This window comes from Podarcis muralis, chromosome 5 (genome assembly GCF_964188315.1).
Source record: "Podarcis muralis chromosome 5, rPodMur119.hap1.1, whole genome shotgun sequence".
Lineage (NCBI taxonomy): Eukaryota > Metazoa > Chordata > Lepidosauria > Squamata > Lacertidae > Podarcis > Podarcis muralis.
The window spans coordinates 86,333,160-86,350,211 of record NC_135659.1 but is presented as its reverse complement, the minus strand read 5'-3'; the positions used below and the strand labels follow the sequence as shown (position 1 = coordinate 86,350,211).

The 17,052-nt window shown below is 45.0% G+C and overlaps 1 protein-coding gene across 1 annotated transcript; it reads right to left on the bottom strand.

The window, feature by feature from the left end:
* Positions 1–2,283: 2,283 nt before the first annotated feature.
* Positions 2,284–17,000, bottom strand: FAM210B (family with sequence similarity 210 member B). Its single transcript, XM_028735244.2, has 3 exons — positions 16,581–17,000; positions 3,474–3,649; positions 2,284–2,679 (listed from the first exon to the last, which is right to left on the bottom strand). The coding sequence occupies exons 1-3, from the start codon at positions 16,998–17,000 to the stop codon at positions 2,463–2,465; spliced, it is 813 nt and encodes a 270-aa protein (XP_028591077.2). The 3' UTR covers positions 2,284–2,462.
* Between the last annotated feature and the right edge of the window lie 52 nt (positions 17,001–17,052).

Below are 17,052 nucleotides of genomic sequence, written 5' to 3'. Positions count from 1 at the left end.
GTTCCCAGCCCCATGGGCTGATCCACCTGTCAATCACCTGGCATTTTCCACTAGGAACTCACTTGTAAGTCAACCCAGTTGTATCTCTACATATTCCACATCTGACATCACATGAGGTGTGGGGCAGGTGGGCATTTGGGGAAACTGGCCCATGCCAAATTGGGAATAGTGTTGGGCCTGCAAGGTGGATTTTCCCCATTCCTGACTTAACAGTAACTTGAAGAATGTACTGCTTAAATGTCCAGGTGGAATAAATATACTAGTTGAACTAGTCTTGGAAATCAAGACAGAACTAGTGTTCTTGATTATTAAAACCATATTAGAGGGGGAAGGGAAAGACTTCTGTAAAGCTACAGGGTTAAGCATCTTTACTTAAGTGGTGCAAATAATAAAACTTACTGTTGGGATTATTTGAATATGGTTTCATAACTTAAATTTACAGTGGTACCTCGGGTTACAAACGCTTTGGGTTACAAACTCTGCTACCAGGAAGTGGTTGCTCCAGGTTAAGAACTTTGCACCAGGATAAAAACAAATTGTGCGCCAGCAGGAGGCCCCATTAGCAAAAGCACACCTCAGGTTAAGAATGGACCTCTGGAACGAATTAAGTTCTTAACCCAAAGTACCACTGTAATTGGAAGTGATTTGGATTTATTTCTGCAAGGACTTAAATTTGGGGATGAACATGTTAACTGATTTTTAGCCTAAATTTTAAAATATTAAAGAGGCATTGCAGAAATTTTAAAATATTAAAGAGGCATTGCAGAAATGAAGGCATTTGATTTTTTTTTTGTCATTAGCAACAAGTTTCATATCTCACTGAGGAATTCCTACAATGCCGTGTGCAAGGATGTGAGGCTATTATAAAAGGTATGAGTTGAAACATTTGTGGGTCCTGTGTCTGGTTTGTTTTATATGGGCCTGGAAAACAAATGATTATGGCAATTCTTGGTCAGTTTCTGTAGTGTTTGGGTCCACTAGAATGGCCTTCCAACAAATCTGACTTCTCAGTGCCTCAACTGCTGTAGATTAGCAGTATATCCAGGACAGACAAAAGCAGTTCCTCATGCAGCAGAAAACTAATCATGGATTTTGCTACCATAAAATGTGATGGCTGTTAAAAGGGTGACAAATGGATGGAGGATAAATTTACCATTGACTATTACCTAGTGATGGCAATATAGAATATTAGACTTGGTCAAGTGGGAGAACACCTGAGAAAGAGAAGTTAAGTACCCAATACAAATACAAACAAACCCATCTCATCGAAGGCAGTACAATTATTGGTAACAGTCACCTCACCTGAAGTGTATACCAGTTCAGCATTCCTTCCAGTCCTTCCCTTTAAATAGGGTGATCCACTGCCCCTTACCCTGGTCTTTTTCAGTTGACAGGCAACATTATGTGGCTACTGCCTAGGCCCAGTTTTATTGACCTCCTGCTTCAGATTTTTAAAAAGTGTTCTTGTCTTTCTAAAAACCCTGGGATTCCTCCAGGTGTGACGATACCTCATTACCTAGCAGCCCATTCTAGCCTACATGTTTGCTATTAGAATTATAGTCCTCAGACATCTTAAATCAGGGGTCTCCAAGCTTTCCTTGCCTCGAGCTGGTGTCTCCAGCGACGACTGTGCAGAGGGCGGGGGAGCGTGCACCCATACGTGTGCACAAACGCTATTTCCGGTGCTGCTCTGACCCGGTAGTGTGTCCCTGCGGGCTGCATAAACGAGTCCCTCAGGCCTTATCTGGCCCCCAGACCGTGGGTTGGTGACCCCTGTCTTAAATTTTCCATCTTTGCATGTGTGTGCGTGCACACACATGTGCATATATACACACATTTGTGGATTAAAACCCACTTTGTTAGATGTATACCATCTCCCATTTGCATTTATGTGTGAATGCATATGTGTTTATATGCATATGTATACATGCACCCACGAATGGATATGTCATGCATTTAATGAGATGAGGTTTTAGTCCACAAAGCTTATACAGATATCTGTATATGGAGAGGAACCAAAGTTCAACTGTATCAGCATATGTTTTTCTTGCAGAAGGTTTCAAGATCAACCCCTGGCAACTCCAGTTAAAAGCAGCCAGAAAGTGAGGTAAAAGACTACTTACTGTCTTAAAGGCACTGCTGGTCCAAACAGACAATACTGGGCAATGGTCTAAGTTACTATAATAAGGCAGTTTCCTATCTTCCTAGAAGTACCCATATAATTGTTATTAGAACATCTGCCCCTCTGGGCTGGCAAAGGACTTGAGGAAGAAACATAGGTAATCAGTATTTGTGAAGTAGTTTATCAAGAAAAAACACTTGCCCTCCCTCCACCATGAATATACAATGCAAAGGTGGTATTACAGGAATCTGCACAGGCACCACCAGGGTGCAGCAATTTAAAAACATTTTATATTTTATATTAACTGAGGTGGCAGCCTTGTTTTCCTCCAGTGATTTAATCATGGATTTGGAGTCGGAGGTTTGAAGAAACCTATCTTCCGAAAATATCGCACAAGTAATGGCACAGAGACTAAGGTGATGCTGATGCGGACTGGAGCAAACAGTTTGTGGATAGCGTAGGCCAAAACAAAAGTACTCGTCCCAGCGGCCAACTTGGATTGCACAAGAGCGTCATCAAATCCCAACTTGGAGAGGATGGCAGTCATGTCTACTCCACTAAAAGGGGGTAAAAACAAACCACAACTTAGCTTAGTAACATTACAAAAACAAGCATGGATTTTCCAAAGTGTTATATTTTTCACTACTGCAAGATTTCATGATGGGCATCACTTTAGATCAGGGATGGGCAGACTTCAGATGTGTCATATCAACTCCAAGGTCCATCAGTTGGACTCACTACAAAGTGGTGGCTTAGGAGCTGGACCCAATTTGCATGCTTCTCTTCACATACAAGTTGGCCAGTACAACTATTACAAAGACCTGATCAAAGTAATACTTTACAGGTGAGGAACATGTAAAGGGGCTGATCAACAAATCTACCTCTTAAGGAGGCTTAGATGGCTTTAAAAATGACAATTATATGGAGACAAACTGCATGGGGGAGGGGAATCGATGGGTATGAATAATATCCAAAAAGCAGTGGGTTATAGTCAATGCAGGTCTTACTTAGAGTAGACCCACTGAAAATGAGCATAACTAACTTAGGTTCATTAATTTAAGTGGTTCCACTCTGGGTAAAGGTTAGCTGGACACAGCCTAGTGTCTCTTGAATGCCAAACGCTGGGGACAAACTACAAGAAATGGGCATCTTAATTCCATGCTAAAAAACTTCTACAGGGATCTTGCTGGCTGTTGTTGGAAACCAAATGCTGGACTGGATGGATCTCTCTTTGATCCAGCAAATCAATTTTTATATCCAACAGCCATAAATATTTATCCCATGTTATATGTAACATTGTATCAAGTCCTCGCCACACCAAACCCAATTACAAATAGTATGGAAAACATACCTTGACACGGCTAGATAGAACATTCCTAGAGACATCAAAGAAATCCCAACATGGAATACAACTCCTACAGCTCCATATTCCTTAAAAACTTTCTTCAGCTGCTGGGATTTGTTAGGTTTCTTTCCATTCTCCTGGCTAGGATCTGCATGGTCGTTTCCTGCAGTTTCACTAGTCTCCTATGTATAGTGGGGGGAATGGGTGCTCATTAAAATATGTTTCTAGAGTGATTGAGCATTTCACTAAAAATAAAAGTGCAAAGGTTAGTTCATAGATTGCTCTGTTCAAATGCTACAATATAGTCTGTGTGCACCAGTTTCCCTATTTCTTACCTGCATCATTCATATGTATTATATTGTATTTATATGCTGTGAACCGCCCTGGGATCTGTGGATGAAGGGCGTTATACAAATTTTAAAAATTACAATGGTGATGTTCATCATGCCTATTCAGTGCTTGGAATGAACTACTTCAGCTGAACAAAATTCATTGCACTACACCTGAAAGTACCGTAATTCCCATAATTACCAGGTGAATTAATCTGGGAGGTAGAACATGGAATGATTTCTAGTTCATCTTCACAGCCAATTCCCCCCTCCACAAAAAAAGGAGGGCCAGACTCTCTTTTTTAAATTGAGAAAAAGAAAGCTAAGTCACTTGGACAAAGTTAGAAAGCAAAGTGTGGAGACAATGTTCTAAAGCTTATCAGGCAGATATGGAGCTGTTGCTGCTTCTAAGGATGCTTAGTCAATCAATATGGCTAAGCAATTAGAAGGAAGGAAAAAGAGGCTTTTCCTGTATCTTCCTCGCTGAAAATATTTGCTCTCTTCCAAAAGGAGTATCTTGTAGGAAGAACTACAACAACAAAGAAAATGTTGCCTTGTGCCTTTAATAGCTGTGTGGCTGCCACAAATTAAATACAGTGGTACCTCAGGTTAAATACTTAATTCGTTCCGGAGGTCCGTACTTAACCTGAAACTGTTCTTAACCAGAAGCACCAGTTTAGCTAATGGGGCCTCCTGCTGCTGCCGTGCCGCCGAAGCATGATTCTTTTCTCATCCTGAAGCAAAGTTCTTAACCTGAAGCACTATTTCTGGGTTAGCAGAGTCTGTAACCTGAAGTGTATGTAACCTGAAGCATATGTAACCACTGTTAGGTAAACCTAGTATGGAAATACATTTATGAGGAAAACTTCACCTGTTGACATTCTGTCTGTCAGACACTTTACTACTTATGTGTGCCCCCTGGCTTCCATTTGGACCCTTTATTTCAGCTTGTAACATTCTGAACACTCTTTTTGTTTTGCCAAGGATAAACTTTTTATGAACTTGAGCTAAATTATTTTGTAAAAGGACAAACGAACTAGTACCTTTTTGGACGGGATAAAGTTGAACTAGTTTCTTTTTTTCAATGGAACTTTTCAAGCAATGTTTATACTACATCTGATTTCAAAAAATGTGTATAATAAGATGCTATAAGTTACTGATAGCTTGCTGCTTCAGAACAACCACCCTCTTATCCCAGTGAAGGGTACCTACTGCAGAGTACTACACATATTTGTTGATGCTCAAAAGATACTATAATGCCATTTGAAAAACAGTTATAACTAGGTACTACACTGTATTCTGATGTGAACATGCAATGAGTAAAAGGCTGTGAAAGATGGTCAGTTGTCCAAGGAGGACACACTGAATGTGTAGCTGTACAGTCTTCTTAGTGCTGCAAAACATGGTCATTCCCATACTGCAACTGGGAACATGAAGCTGAGAGATGGTGACACGCTTCTAATGAGAGGAATAAATGATTATGGATAAAGTACATAGAGAATTGGCCCAGACTCACTGTGTGTTCTTCAACAATTCACCCTCTTTCAGTTCCAATAACTGGTCTATGAAATGCATAACCTTTTTACAAGGGTGTTGTAAAACACCCACAAGAATATGGCGGCAGACCATCATTTGGAAGAAAAGAGCACATTCTTCACATACATTTCTGAACTATCCAACCCAGCAAGATGAACCAATGGCCTGACATTTTTGCCTATGCTCCAAGGCCATAGAATGTGTGCTTTGCAAAAAGAAGATCCAATCTTCAATTAAAAGGATCTTAAGTAGCAACACTGGGAAAGACCTCTGTCCAAACTTTGGAAGGCCTCTGTGCATGAACAGAGAGTTTAAAGACCCTTGTTCTATGTACCTGACTCTGTGTAAGGCAACTCGATCACAAACTGAAAACCGCAGTATTTCTAAGTCTTCAACCCTACTTTTACAAGTGAGAAGCACATGGGTCAGATGTCAGAGAGACTCCAGTGGCACAATGCGTCAGTCAGTGCATCTGGCTGTTAATCAGAAGGTTGGTGGTTTGAGCCCCCCCACCCCCACTCCAGGGACAACTGTGGGCAGGATTCCTGCATTTGCAGGGGTTGGACTTGATGACCACTGGGGTCCCTTCCAACGCTGAAATTCGATGATTCTAAGCTATAGAATCTGAATCTTATCTTGATTATGGCATAGTAACTTTCAGTTCAAGCTTCAGCCGGCTTTGCTGACATGTGCAAATCCTAGGAGTACTGTACTGCTGCAGGCAAGCAGAAAGCTATTTAGAGACTTGAAATAATTCATCCCGGTATAAAGACCAGCATTTTCAGCTCCCGTGATGTTGTGCAATATGCACGTTTGCAACAAAATGCTGAAAACTCAGGAAAGGGACCACTGGGGAATTGCTGGCAATCGCTTGCTGACAATATGCTTTGCTAGGCTGGTGAAACGACTGCAACTAATAAAAGCAGATCTGGGAGAACAAATTCCAGAGGGGAAGCTCTGTTAGTACTGCAGTGAAAACAACAAAGGCTGTGGCACCTTGGAGGCTTAACATTTACCGTAAACCAGTTACAAATCTGTGAGCCTTAAAATGGTGCTACAGGTTCAGGGTGTTTGTTTGTTTTGCTGGAAGAACAGGTTTAGAACTCCCAGATTCCAGGGGGAGGACATGAGCAAATTCCCAAGGCGACCCTGCCTCTCCATTGCATAAGCAATTTGCGGGGAGGAGAAGTGGAGCCGAGAGAACAAATCCTGCCCTTTTCTTAATGGGAGAGAAGGTGGTGGAAATATGGGAAGAAACAATTCACTGGGAGCCAGGAAAAAAAGGAAATGTAGTAGACCTTGAGCGCCCAGAGTGGATCGCTCCCACACCCTCCCAAACGGTGCAGGGAAAGAGATTATTTTGAGTAGATGGAAGAGGGCTCCTTTTAAAAGGCTGACAAGGAGATTGTTTTTGCGACCCAGCTGGGACTCCAGGGACCACACCACCTCTGGGTTAGAATCATAGAATCAGAATCATAGAGTTGGAAGAGACCACAAGGGCCATCGAGTCCAACCCCCTGCCAAGCAGGAAACACCATCAGAGCACTCATGACATATGGTTGTCAAGCCTCTGCTTAAAGACCTCCAAAGAAGGAGACTCCACCACACTCCTTGGCAGCAAATTCCACTGTCGAACAGCTCTTACTGTCAGGAAGTTCTTCCTAATGCTTAGGTGGAATCTTCTTTCTTGTAGTTTGGATCCATTGCTCCGTGTCCGCTTCTCTGGAGCAGCAGAAACAACCTTTCTCCCTCTATGTGACATCCTTTTATATATTTGAACATGGCTATCATATCACCCCTTAACCTCCTCTTCTCCAGGCTAAACATGCCCAGCTCCCTTAGCCGTTCCTCATAAGTCATCGTTTCCAGGCCTTTGACCATTTTGGTTGCCCTCCTCTGGACACGTTCCAGTTTGTCAGTGTCCTTCTTGAACTGTGGTGCCCAGAACTGGACACAGTACTCCAGGTGAGGTCTGACCAGAGCAGAATACAGTGGCACTATTACTTCCCTTGATCTAGATGCTATACTCCTATTGATGCAGCCCAGAATTGCATTGGCTTTTTTAGCTGCCGCGTCACACTGTTGGCTCATGTCAAGTTTGTGGTCAACCAAGACTCCTAGAATGTTATGTACAGCATTCTAGGTGCTTCTGACAGCTCACCCTACAGGTCCACTGCACACTAATCAGAGGGTCCTGGATCACAGTGGCCTGGTCCTCATGTCTCAGGCTGTTAAATACACGAAGAGCAAAATAAAATTGAAACACTTCTGCCTTAAAACAGCAAGACATAAACGATCCCATACAAACCAAATTTTCCTGAAACGAACTGGTGACATCTGCCAGGAAGGCCTGTAGGCCAGAGTGCAGAGGCATAGCTTTGGCACTTGATGAAACTGAAGAGAGCTGATAGACCTCCAGTGGCAGAGAGTTCCACAGGGAGGGTGCCACAACTGAGAAGGCTCTCTAAGGTTCCCCTCTGACGATCTCAATGGTCAGGCTGGAACATATTGGAGAGGCACTTTTTGAAGCATTTGGGCCGTGATATATTTTGGGATAGATGAGGGGTGGGAAAATCTTTTTTTTCCAGACAGAGGCCACATTTCAAACTGGTCCAAATGTCAGTGGTTGTGAGACCAGAGGCAAAAGTGGTACAGTAACCAGCTTCTACACACACACCTATGTCTTCCACCCAGGCAATCAAGAAGCATTATCAGAATTCAAGGACACTTTCCAGCCAGGAAAAAAAAACCCTCTGGAAGGGTATGAAATAGGGCTGATGGGGTGTCTGGTTGAGGAGGGGATGCAGCCTGGGGAGCCAAGGGCCAGATAGAGGGTTGCATTTCATCCCACCACAGCCCAGCCCTGAGGTTCCCTATCCCACTACTAGGTTGACCAATGGCCTGACTCATAGGTCCCTGAGGATCATCTGGTCCAACCCCTTGCAATGCAGGTGTCAGGAGTGCATGCAGGAAGCCAGGCCTTGTGACCCATAGGACTTTGCAAGACTGGGGCTTTCCTAAGTTTGTTCTGAAGAGGCAAGGCACAGCCTCACAGGTGAGGCCGGTTGGTAACTCACAGCACCTGGTGGCAAGAGCTGGGAAGGGATATAAGGTCAGCATTTACCTTCGACTCTTTGCCACAGCAACACGTTTCCTGCCTTGCTGCGTTTGGCTTCTTGCTTCCTGATCCTTGAACCTCAGCTTCTTGACTCCCTGCTTCTTGATCCTCGGACCCTTGACTTTGTGACTCCCGGCTCTCTGACCCTCTGACTCTTGGCTTCCTGACTCCTGGCTCCCTCTTCCTGCTCCCACCCCGCCATCTTGCCCCTGGTCCTGACGTCCCCTGCCGGGACTTCGATTGCCCATGAACCGGACCGTGACAGCAGGAATATGCAGCTGTCCCTTACGGGGATCAAACCTGCAACCTTGGCGTTATCGGCACCACGCTCTAGCTGAATTTAAGGCAGCTTCCTATCTTCTGAGGCACTTGGTGAATGTCTTTGGTGAGCTCCTGGGCTACATTCAGCTTGGTGGATAACTTGCAGGGCGACAACAGCGTTGTGTGGGCAGGCCGTTCTCCCTCCTCCCTTTCACTTCTGAGCACCCAAGCTTTTTATGCATTTGGTTAGCAGCAAAACCCTAGCCAAGAGAACTGGAGAAAGGCTAACTTGTTTTGATTTGGAATAGTAATTTAAAAAACAAATACCAAAGGAAGCAGCACACACAAACAAAGGAGACTGGGATAGTTTGCAGACGCTTAAAACAGTCACGAGGAGAGGCATGAAGCGAGAGAAAATGCTTTTCCATTTGACAATGAGACTGGCTGTGGCTGCGCCCGACTGGGACACAATTTGGCTTTTGCTCAACAGGGAGCGAAGCTTGAAGAAAATCAATACAATGTTGTGCATTTTCTTTTGGGGCCTTTGTCCTGTGTGTGCTCGTTGGCTGCTGTTTGGATGACTGGCAGCCAGGCCAGAGGGAGGAGGAAGCCAGAAGAAAGAGGTCTTACTTCACCCTCTCCTCGTATTATCTCCCCAAACCATGCCTTGTTCTTTTGGTAGGCGTTTTGCAACTCCCTGGGCGTGTACAGATTACATTTCTCTTGCTGTTGAGGTCACCTTTGAATGAAGGATAGCAGAGGCAACACTAGCTCAATGGCTACTCGTTATGATAGCTGCGCTGCATCTCCATTGTTGGAGGCAGTAGAATCATAGAGTTGGAAGGGACCCAAGGGTCATCTAGTCCAACCCCCTGCCATGCAGGAATCTCAACTACAGCATCCATGACACATGGCCATCCAATCTCTGCTTAAAAACCTCCAAGGAAGGAGAGTCCACAACCTTCCGAGGGAGTCCATTCCACTGTCGAACAGCTATTATTGTCGGGAGGTTCTTCGTGATGTTTAGTCGGAATCTCCTTTGTTGCAACTTGAAGCCATGGGTTCGAGTCCTGCCATCCAAAGCAAAAGGAAACAAGCTTGCTCCATCTTTGAATATGCCTCTGACTACCAGTCGCTGGGAAGTGGGGAAAGTCCTGTGGCCCTCAAGTCCTGTTTGTGGGCATCCCATAGACACCTGTGGTTGGCCTGGCCACTGTGAGAACAAGAACACAGGAAGTTGCCTTACACCAAGACAGGCCATTGGTCCATGTAGCTTAGTACTGTCTTCAGTGACCGGCAGAAAGTCTCCAGAACTATTCCCAGCCTTTGAGTTTGAACTTTTTTTTGTATTGGATCAGACTGTTATTATTAATGTTTGATGTTTTATTATGTTTATTATTAATGTTTGATGTTTTATTAAGTTTTTATATGTGTCGGAAACTGCCCAGAGTGGCTTGGGCAACCCAGCCATATGGGCAGGGCATAAATAAATTAATAAAATTAATAAATTATTATAAATAAATAAATAAATAAATAAAATAATAATAATAATAATAATAATAATAATAATAATAATAGATGGATGCGGGTGGCGCTGTGGGTTAAACTCACCCGCGACGGGGTGAGCTCCCATTGCTCGACCCCTGCTCCTGCCAACCTAGCAGTTCGAAAGCACCTCAAAGTGCAAGTAGATAAATAGGTACCGCTCCGGCGGGAAGGTAAACGGCATTTCTGTGCGCTGCTCTGGTTCGCCAGAAACGGCTTAGTCATGCTGGCCACATGACCCGGAAGCTGTACGCCAGCTCCCTCGGCCAATAAAGCGAGATGAGCGCACAAACCCAGAGTCAGCCATGACTGGACCTAATGGTCAGGGGTCCCTTTACCTTTACTACTACTACTACTACTACTACTACTACTACTACTACTACTACTACTAATAATAATGTGAGAGCTTCTGCATGAAAAGCAGATGCTTCCAGGGAGCTACAACCCTGTCCCAGGATCCTAGACTGGACGGACCTTAGGTCTGATCCAGGAGGACTCTCCTTATGGTTGCGCGTGTGGATTTCTGGCAAACTGGATCCTAGAGCCTCTTTTTCAAAATGAGCCGTTGCTCTCCCTTTCACTACCTTCAGTCCTTTGTTAGCCCTATGCCATTCTGTTCACCCCTGCTGTGTCCACCTAACCCAAAATGCAAACCCGCCATGCCCACATCTATTTTTCGTATATCGTTTTGGCACATTGAACTTGCTCCACGATACCTAGAAGATACGCCCTCCTGAAAGTGCCGTGACCTCTGCTGCCTAACCTGCAAGCTAATCTTGCTTACAGGGCTGCGGCCCTTAATAGGTCGATCAACTGAAGCTTTTGATTTAATTGGTAGAAGCCAGTTTTACATAGCGGAGATGAGGATGAAAAACTGGCTGATTTAATAGGAGGGTATTTTGGTGTGTTGCCGTAACATGTAATGAAAAAAAGGGAAATATCAAGTTCACCCAAACAATGTTTGGCAACATTTGTGTATTATATTGAAAAAATTGTAATATGTATATTCCTTTAAAAGAAAGAAAATTAATCAGTGAACAGCAGAATCCCATATACATCCTCTCACAGATAAGTCCCATTCGGTTTAATGGGCTTACTTGGTATAGGGTAGCAGCCTAGACTGATCTTCCTTCGTTGGCACCTCTAAGTGTTATATTTTGTTTTGGGGCAAGCAGCTTGCTTAAAACTGTGATGTTGAGCAAAAGGCCTATCATGATACCCCCCAAAATTAAATGTGAATTTGAACGGGAGAATTTTTCTTCCTCTGCAAAAATCCCCCCTGCTCACCCCCAAAAAATATGCCATTTGAAACTTTGCTAATCTCATGTTGCCCCCTAAAAACACTTCCATGGTAATATTAGAAAATGTTAAGAGAGGCAAAGGCCATACAATGGGTGCAAATGAAGTGTTTCAACCCAACCAAGAAAAGGGCATATGGATAAAAGCCTGGAAGCCTGTAGGTGGTCTAAAAAAATAGGGAGAGAAAGGAACTTTTGTCAAGGACCTGAAGTGATGGGAACTGGCAGCGATTCAGCTCCCCATCACTATGCGACTCTTCTTCCAACACTTCTGCTCAAAACGGCATCAAGTGCCTCCAGCTGAAAAAAGCAGGCCAGCAATTTAAGAGGGACAATGAGCCTTACAGCTCCTTTTGATTTCTGTCAATAATGAACACAAGGGGCGGCTCAGGGCTAGGGTCATCAGCTCTAGAAAAATACATATATCATGCCAGGCAAGTTTCCAAGGATCGTTCAGAGCAGCTCTAGAAGAGGAAGTTCGATTGCAACAATTAAACTGCACAAATATAAACAAATGCATCAGAAAATGAATTAAGAAATATCCTCAAAAAGGATACTGCAGGGTAGGAAAAGGTTCCGAGAAGGGCAACCAAAATGAAAAAAGGGGATGGAACGACTCCCCAATGAAGAAAGGGTTAGTTTAGAGCAGGGTTTCCCAAACGTGGGTCTCCCGCTGTTTTTGGACTACAACTCCCATCATTCCTAGCTGTCAGGAATGATGGGAATTGTAGTCTAGAAGCAGCTGGAGACCGAAGTTTGGGAAACCCTGGTTTAGAGAAAAGGTGACATGGTAGAAGTTTATGAAATTATACATGGCATGGAGAAAATGGATAGATATTTTTCCCCCTTTCCCCAAAATGCTAGAACTGAACGGGCATCCAATGAAGCCGAATTTTGGAAGATTCATGCCACATAAAAGAAAACACTTAATTCCTGCAGCTCACAGTAAAGCTACGGAACTTGCTCCCACCAACTTGGATATTTTTAACAGAGGACTGAACATGGAGGACAAGCTACTAGCCCTGTTAGCAGTGTTCTGCCTCTATTGTTGGAGGCACTATGTTTCTGTTGCTGAATATCACAGGTGGGCAGAGTGCTGTTGCATCCAAGTCCAGCATCCAGGCTTCCCACAGGTATCTGGTCAGCCCCTGTGAGAAAAGGATGCTGTGCTAGGTGAGATTATTTTTGCTGGTAGGAAAAATAAGGCCACCGCCATCAGGTGGCAGCTTCTCTCTGCCACTCAAATGCAAAACAGTGCTACCCAGATTCTGCCTAGTCGGCTTAGAATCATAGAATCATAGAGTTGGAATAGACCACAAGGGCCATCGAGTCCAACCCCCTGCCAAGCAGGAAACAATGCGCAGGCTTCATGCGCATATAGTGGCATCAGGGAGAGAAAATGTTCACATACTGCCACACATACACATGCGCTTCACACACAACTAATCTGAGAAATTTCGTATGAAGTAAAAATAAGATCACTCTCTTTTGCACAACTGACCTAATGTCAACACGTGCGATAACTGCAGCAGATGTCTCTACAACTCTCTGTCCCCAGGTTTAATTCAGTGCTGAATACTTTTTAAGTATTTAAACAAGGCTGAGAGTTGGTGACTGACCCAAGATCACTCAGTGAACTTATAGCTGAGTGTAGATTTGAACCCTGGCCTCCCAGGCCGTTCAGCTCTCACTGTGCCATGCTAAAATTTTGGAAGGTGTCATAGATTGGTAGGTGTGATATGATTAACATTGCAAATCTAGAAAAACCCCAAGTCACGTCAAAATCAGTGGCAGCTACAACACAGTCGATACCATATAACACTGGTCCTGAAATATCTTCATTGGCTCCCAGTACGTTTCTGAGCATAATTCAGAGTGTTGGTGCTGACCTTTAAAGCCCTAAATGGCCTTGGTCCAGTATACCTGAAGGAGCATCTCCACCCCCATCGTTCAGCCAGGACACTGAGGTCCAGCACCGAGGGCCTTCTGGTGGTTCCCTCACTGCGAGAAGTGAGGTTACAGGGAACCAGGCAGAGGGCCTTCTCGGTAGTGGCACTCGCCCTGTGGAATACCCTCCCATCAGATGTCAAGGAAATAAACAACTATCTGACTTTTAGAAGACATCTGAAAGCAGCTCTGTTTAGGGAAGTATTTAATGTTTGATGTTTCATTGTGTTTTTAATATTCTGTTGGGAGCCGCCCAGAGTGGCTGGGGAGACCCAGCCAGACGGGTGGGGTATAAGTATTATTATTATTATTATTATTATTATTATTATTATTATTATTTATTATATTATTATTATTATGTCATATCCTACCATATACGCATAATGCTGGTGCTGAGGGACTCAGCACTTGGTAGCTACCAATTCACTACCAAATCAAAGTACCAGTACCAGTGAGAGCCAGTGTGGTGTAGTGGTTAAGAGCGGTAGTCTGCTAATCTGGGGAACCGGGTTCGCGTCTCCGCTCCTCCACAGGCAGCTGCTGGGTGACCTTGGGCCAGTCACGCTTCCTTGAAGTCTCTCAGCCCCACTCACCTCACAGAGTGTTTGTTGTGGGGGAGGAAGGGAAAGGAGAATGTTAGCCGCTTTGAGACTCCTTAAAGGGAGTGAAAGGCGGGATATCAAATCCAAACTCTTCTTCTTCTTCTTCTTCTACCAATAAAAGGTAATGATTCTTGGGTGACCAAATAGGGTGAAGGGTGAGTGATGACCAGCCAGGCAATTGCTCCTCCTCCCTAGATGAACCACAATCCCCAAATCCCCCCCCCACTTTTTTAAAGTAAGTGTCTAACATTGCAAAACCTCTCTTAAAAAAAAATCCTGTAGACGTCCATGTAATGATTCAGGATTAATGAAGCCAGTGCTCAGTGACATAATTTTACATGGCACCTGGCCATTGTTATTTAACATTTAGCACCAATGGTTTCCAGATGCTGTACAGAAGCAGAGCAACAGAGTGAAAGGAAGCAGCTGAACAGACTGATACAACAGGACAGGCATACAGTGGTGCCCCGCAAGACGAATGCCTCGCAAGACGAAAAACTCGCTAGATGAAAGGGTTGTCCATTTTTTGAGTCGTTCCGCAAGACGAATTTCCCTATGGGCTTGCTTCGCAAGACGAAATGTCTTGCGAGTTCTTGCGAGTTTGTTTCTTTTTTCTTAAAGCCGCTAAGCCGCTAATAGCCGCTAATAGCCGTGCTTCGCAAGACGAAAAAACCGCAAGACAAAGAGATTCGCGGAATGGATTAATTTCGTCTTGCGAGGCACCACTGTATAGCAACACAGAGGCAAAGACACAGAAGCCTTAACTATTTAGGACTGAGATATCTTCCCCTTCCTCTCATACAACTGGAGAAGTCTCTTCTCTGCTCCCATGACCTTCAGAAGTTCAATGGTTAGTAGTGGCACTCAGGCTTTGGGCCTCCCCATCCCATAATATCTACTTTGCCTCATCAATGGCATTTTGTCACCATGCAAAAACAATTTTGTTCCACAAGCTCTTCAGCTGGATCTTGTTTTCAGATATCACCACTATCAAATTTGTATTTTGATGCTGCTTGATCCATTTTTTTAAAAAAAGTGCATCATATGCCGTTTTTAACATGTTAGTTGAAAGCCGCCTCAGGCTTTGCTCTGCAATGGGAAGGCAGGAGATAAACAAGTAATAACATTAATATGCAAGTAATACAGATAACAAAAATAAGAGAGGCAAGTGCTGGTTCTGATGGATATGAAGAAATAACAGAGCTAGTACAGCAGAGAGCAGTCACCAGGGTGAACTGTCAGTGCAAGTCAAAGTTTTGCTATTAAGCACCTGGCCTGCTGCAAGCCTCAGCCTCTCTCATGCCTTAAGGAATGTTGTGCAAGAGGCCTGTGCAATGCCTGGACTTCCTGATGTTGCTAGACTCCAACTCCCATCAGCCCCAACCAGAAGGGGCAATGGCCGGGGACCATGGGAGTAGAAGTCTGAATGTCCACAGACCGCCCACCCACAGACTAGGTTAACAATATATGCAGTACTTCTATGTAGATTCTTAGTGCCTTTATGAATCAGAGGGCAGGCCTACATACCCAGTGTCATTTCCCAGCCATCAAATCCGGCAACAGTACTGCAAATACTAGTATTGTCATCATTATTAATTAAATGCATACAGGGCCGGATTTAGGTTTGATGAGGCCCTAAGCTACTGAAGGTAATGGGGCCCTTGATATGTCCAACTGGCCTTTGTCAACAACAAACTGTTGCTGTTTTTTGTGTTGAATGTGCTATATGGTAATTTATGGATCTAATAGGTATCTACAGCCATGTGCACATAACAAAATATGTATTTTATCAAAGTAATTGTTGAAAAGTCCATGCAGAATGCAAAGTCCATGCAGAATGTAGGTGCCCTATATATAGAAATGAGCAACCCAGTGATATTTTAGGGAGCAGGCTAGCAGGCGGGGCCCATTACTTACATCATAGGAGCCCACACAACACAAAACACTGTTGCTGTATGTAGGTTTTATTTTATCTTGTATTTTGGAAACGTACATCCAGTTTTTTCCTTCAATTTTTGGGCCCCCTAAGAGTGGGGCCCTAAGCTATAGCTTGTTTATCTTATACGTAAATCTGGCACTGAACGCATATATCGCCCTTCATCCAAAGATCACAAGGCGGTTTTACAGCATAAAAAGACAAAATGAAAAGGCAGAATACCCGCTCTCACAAGCACATTTAAAAGGCCGGAGGGCCTGGTTATAGAGGCACCTAAATATATGCAGTGAAGGCTCCGGGTGAGAGCATTCACTGGGGAGACCATTCCACAAATGGGGAGCCACCGCAGAAAAGGCCCTGCAGAGGGAGAAAGAGAGGTGCCTAGGCCTTAAACCAGGCCTCTGCTGGTCCTGGATCCTAGGAAAGGACACTCTGCCCGTGCTCAGTGGAACTCTTGCCTACGTTTGAGGGGGATCCTAAATGCGATTTCTCCCGCATTTTAACCACCCACAGCGCGCGGGGTGGCTGCTGACTCACCCACCTTCCTGGACCCGAGGCCGCCGCTGCCTCTTCCGCCGCCCCCGACCGCATGCAGGGTGATCTCGGAGAGCAGCTGGCGGGGGCCGCCCGCCTCCCCTTCTGCCTGTGGCAGAGGATATGTCAGCAGCAGCAGCAGCAACGGGTCGCCCTCTCTTCCGCGGCGCAGATCAGCCCCGGCGGCCGGGATCCCGAAGCGCCCGGGGCTTGGCGGCTGCAGCAGCAGAAGCAGCAGCGCTTCCCGCAGGAGCCTCCGGTGCGTCCTGCGCGGCGCCCGCTTCTCGACTCCCGGGCTGGGCTGCACCTGGCCGATCGGGAGGCTGCTGGTTCCCGCTTCCCCGGAGGCGGCGCTCCTGCTGCAGACCTGCAGCAGCCCGCCGGGGCAGAGCGCGTGCAGAGCGCACGGCCGGCCTAGCCGGAGCATGGCCGCGGAGGGGCTGCGCCGGCTTCCCACGGCTGGCAGCCCAAGCGGCCGA

Bases quoted from the DNA above. Each gene is read 5' to 3' on its own strand.
- FAM210B (XM_028735244.2), bottom strand. From the start codon at position 17,000: ATGCTCCGGCTAGGCCGGCCGTGCGCTCTGCACGCGCTCTGCCCCGGC. The intron at 3,650-16,580 runs GTGGGTGAGTCA...CACTATACATAG, and splicing joins GCGGCCTCGGGTCCAGGAAG to GAGACTAGTGAAACTGCAGG. The intron at 2,680-3,473 runs GTATGTTTTCCA...ACCCCCTTTTAG, and splicing joins TTCTATCTAGCCGTGTCAAG to TGGAGTAGACATGACTGCCA.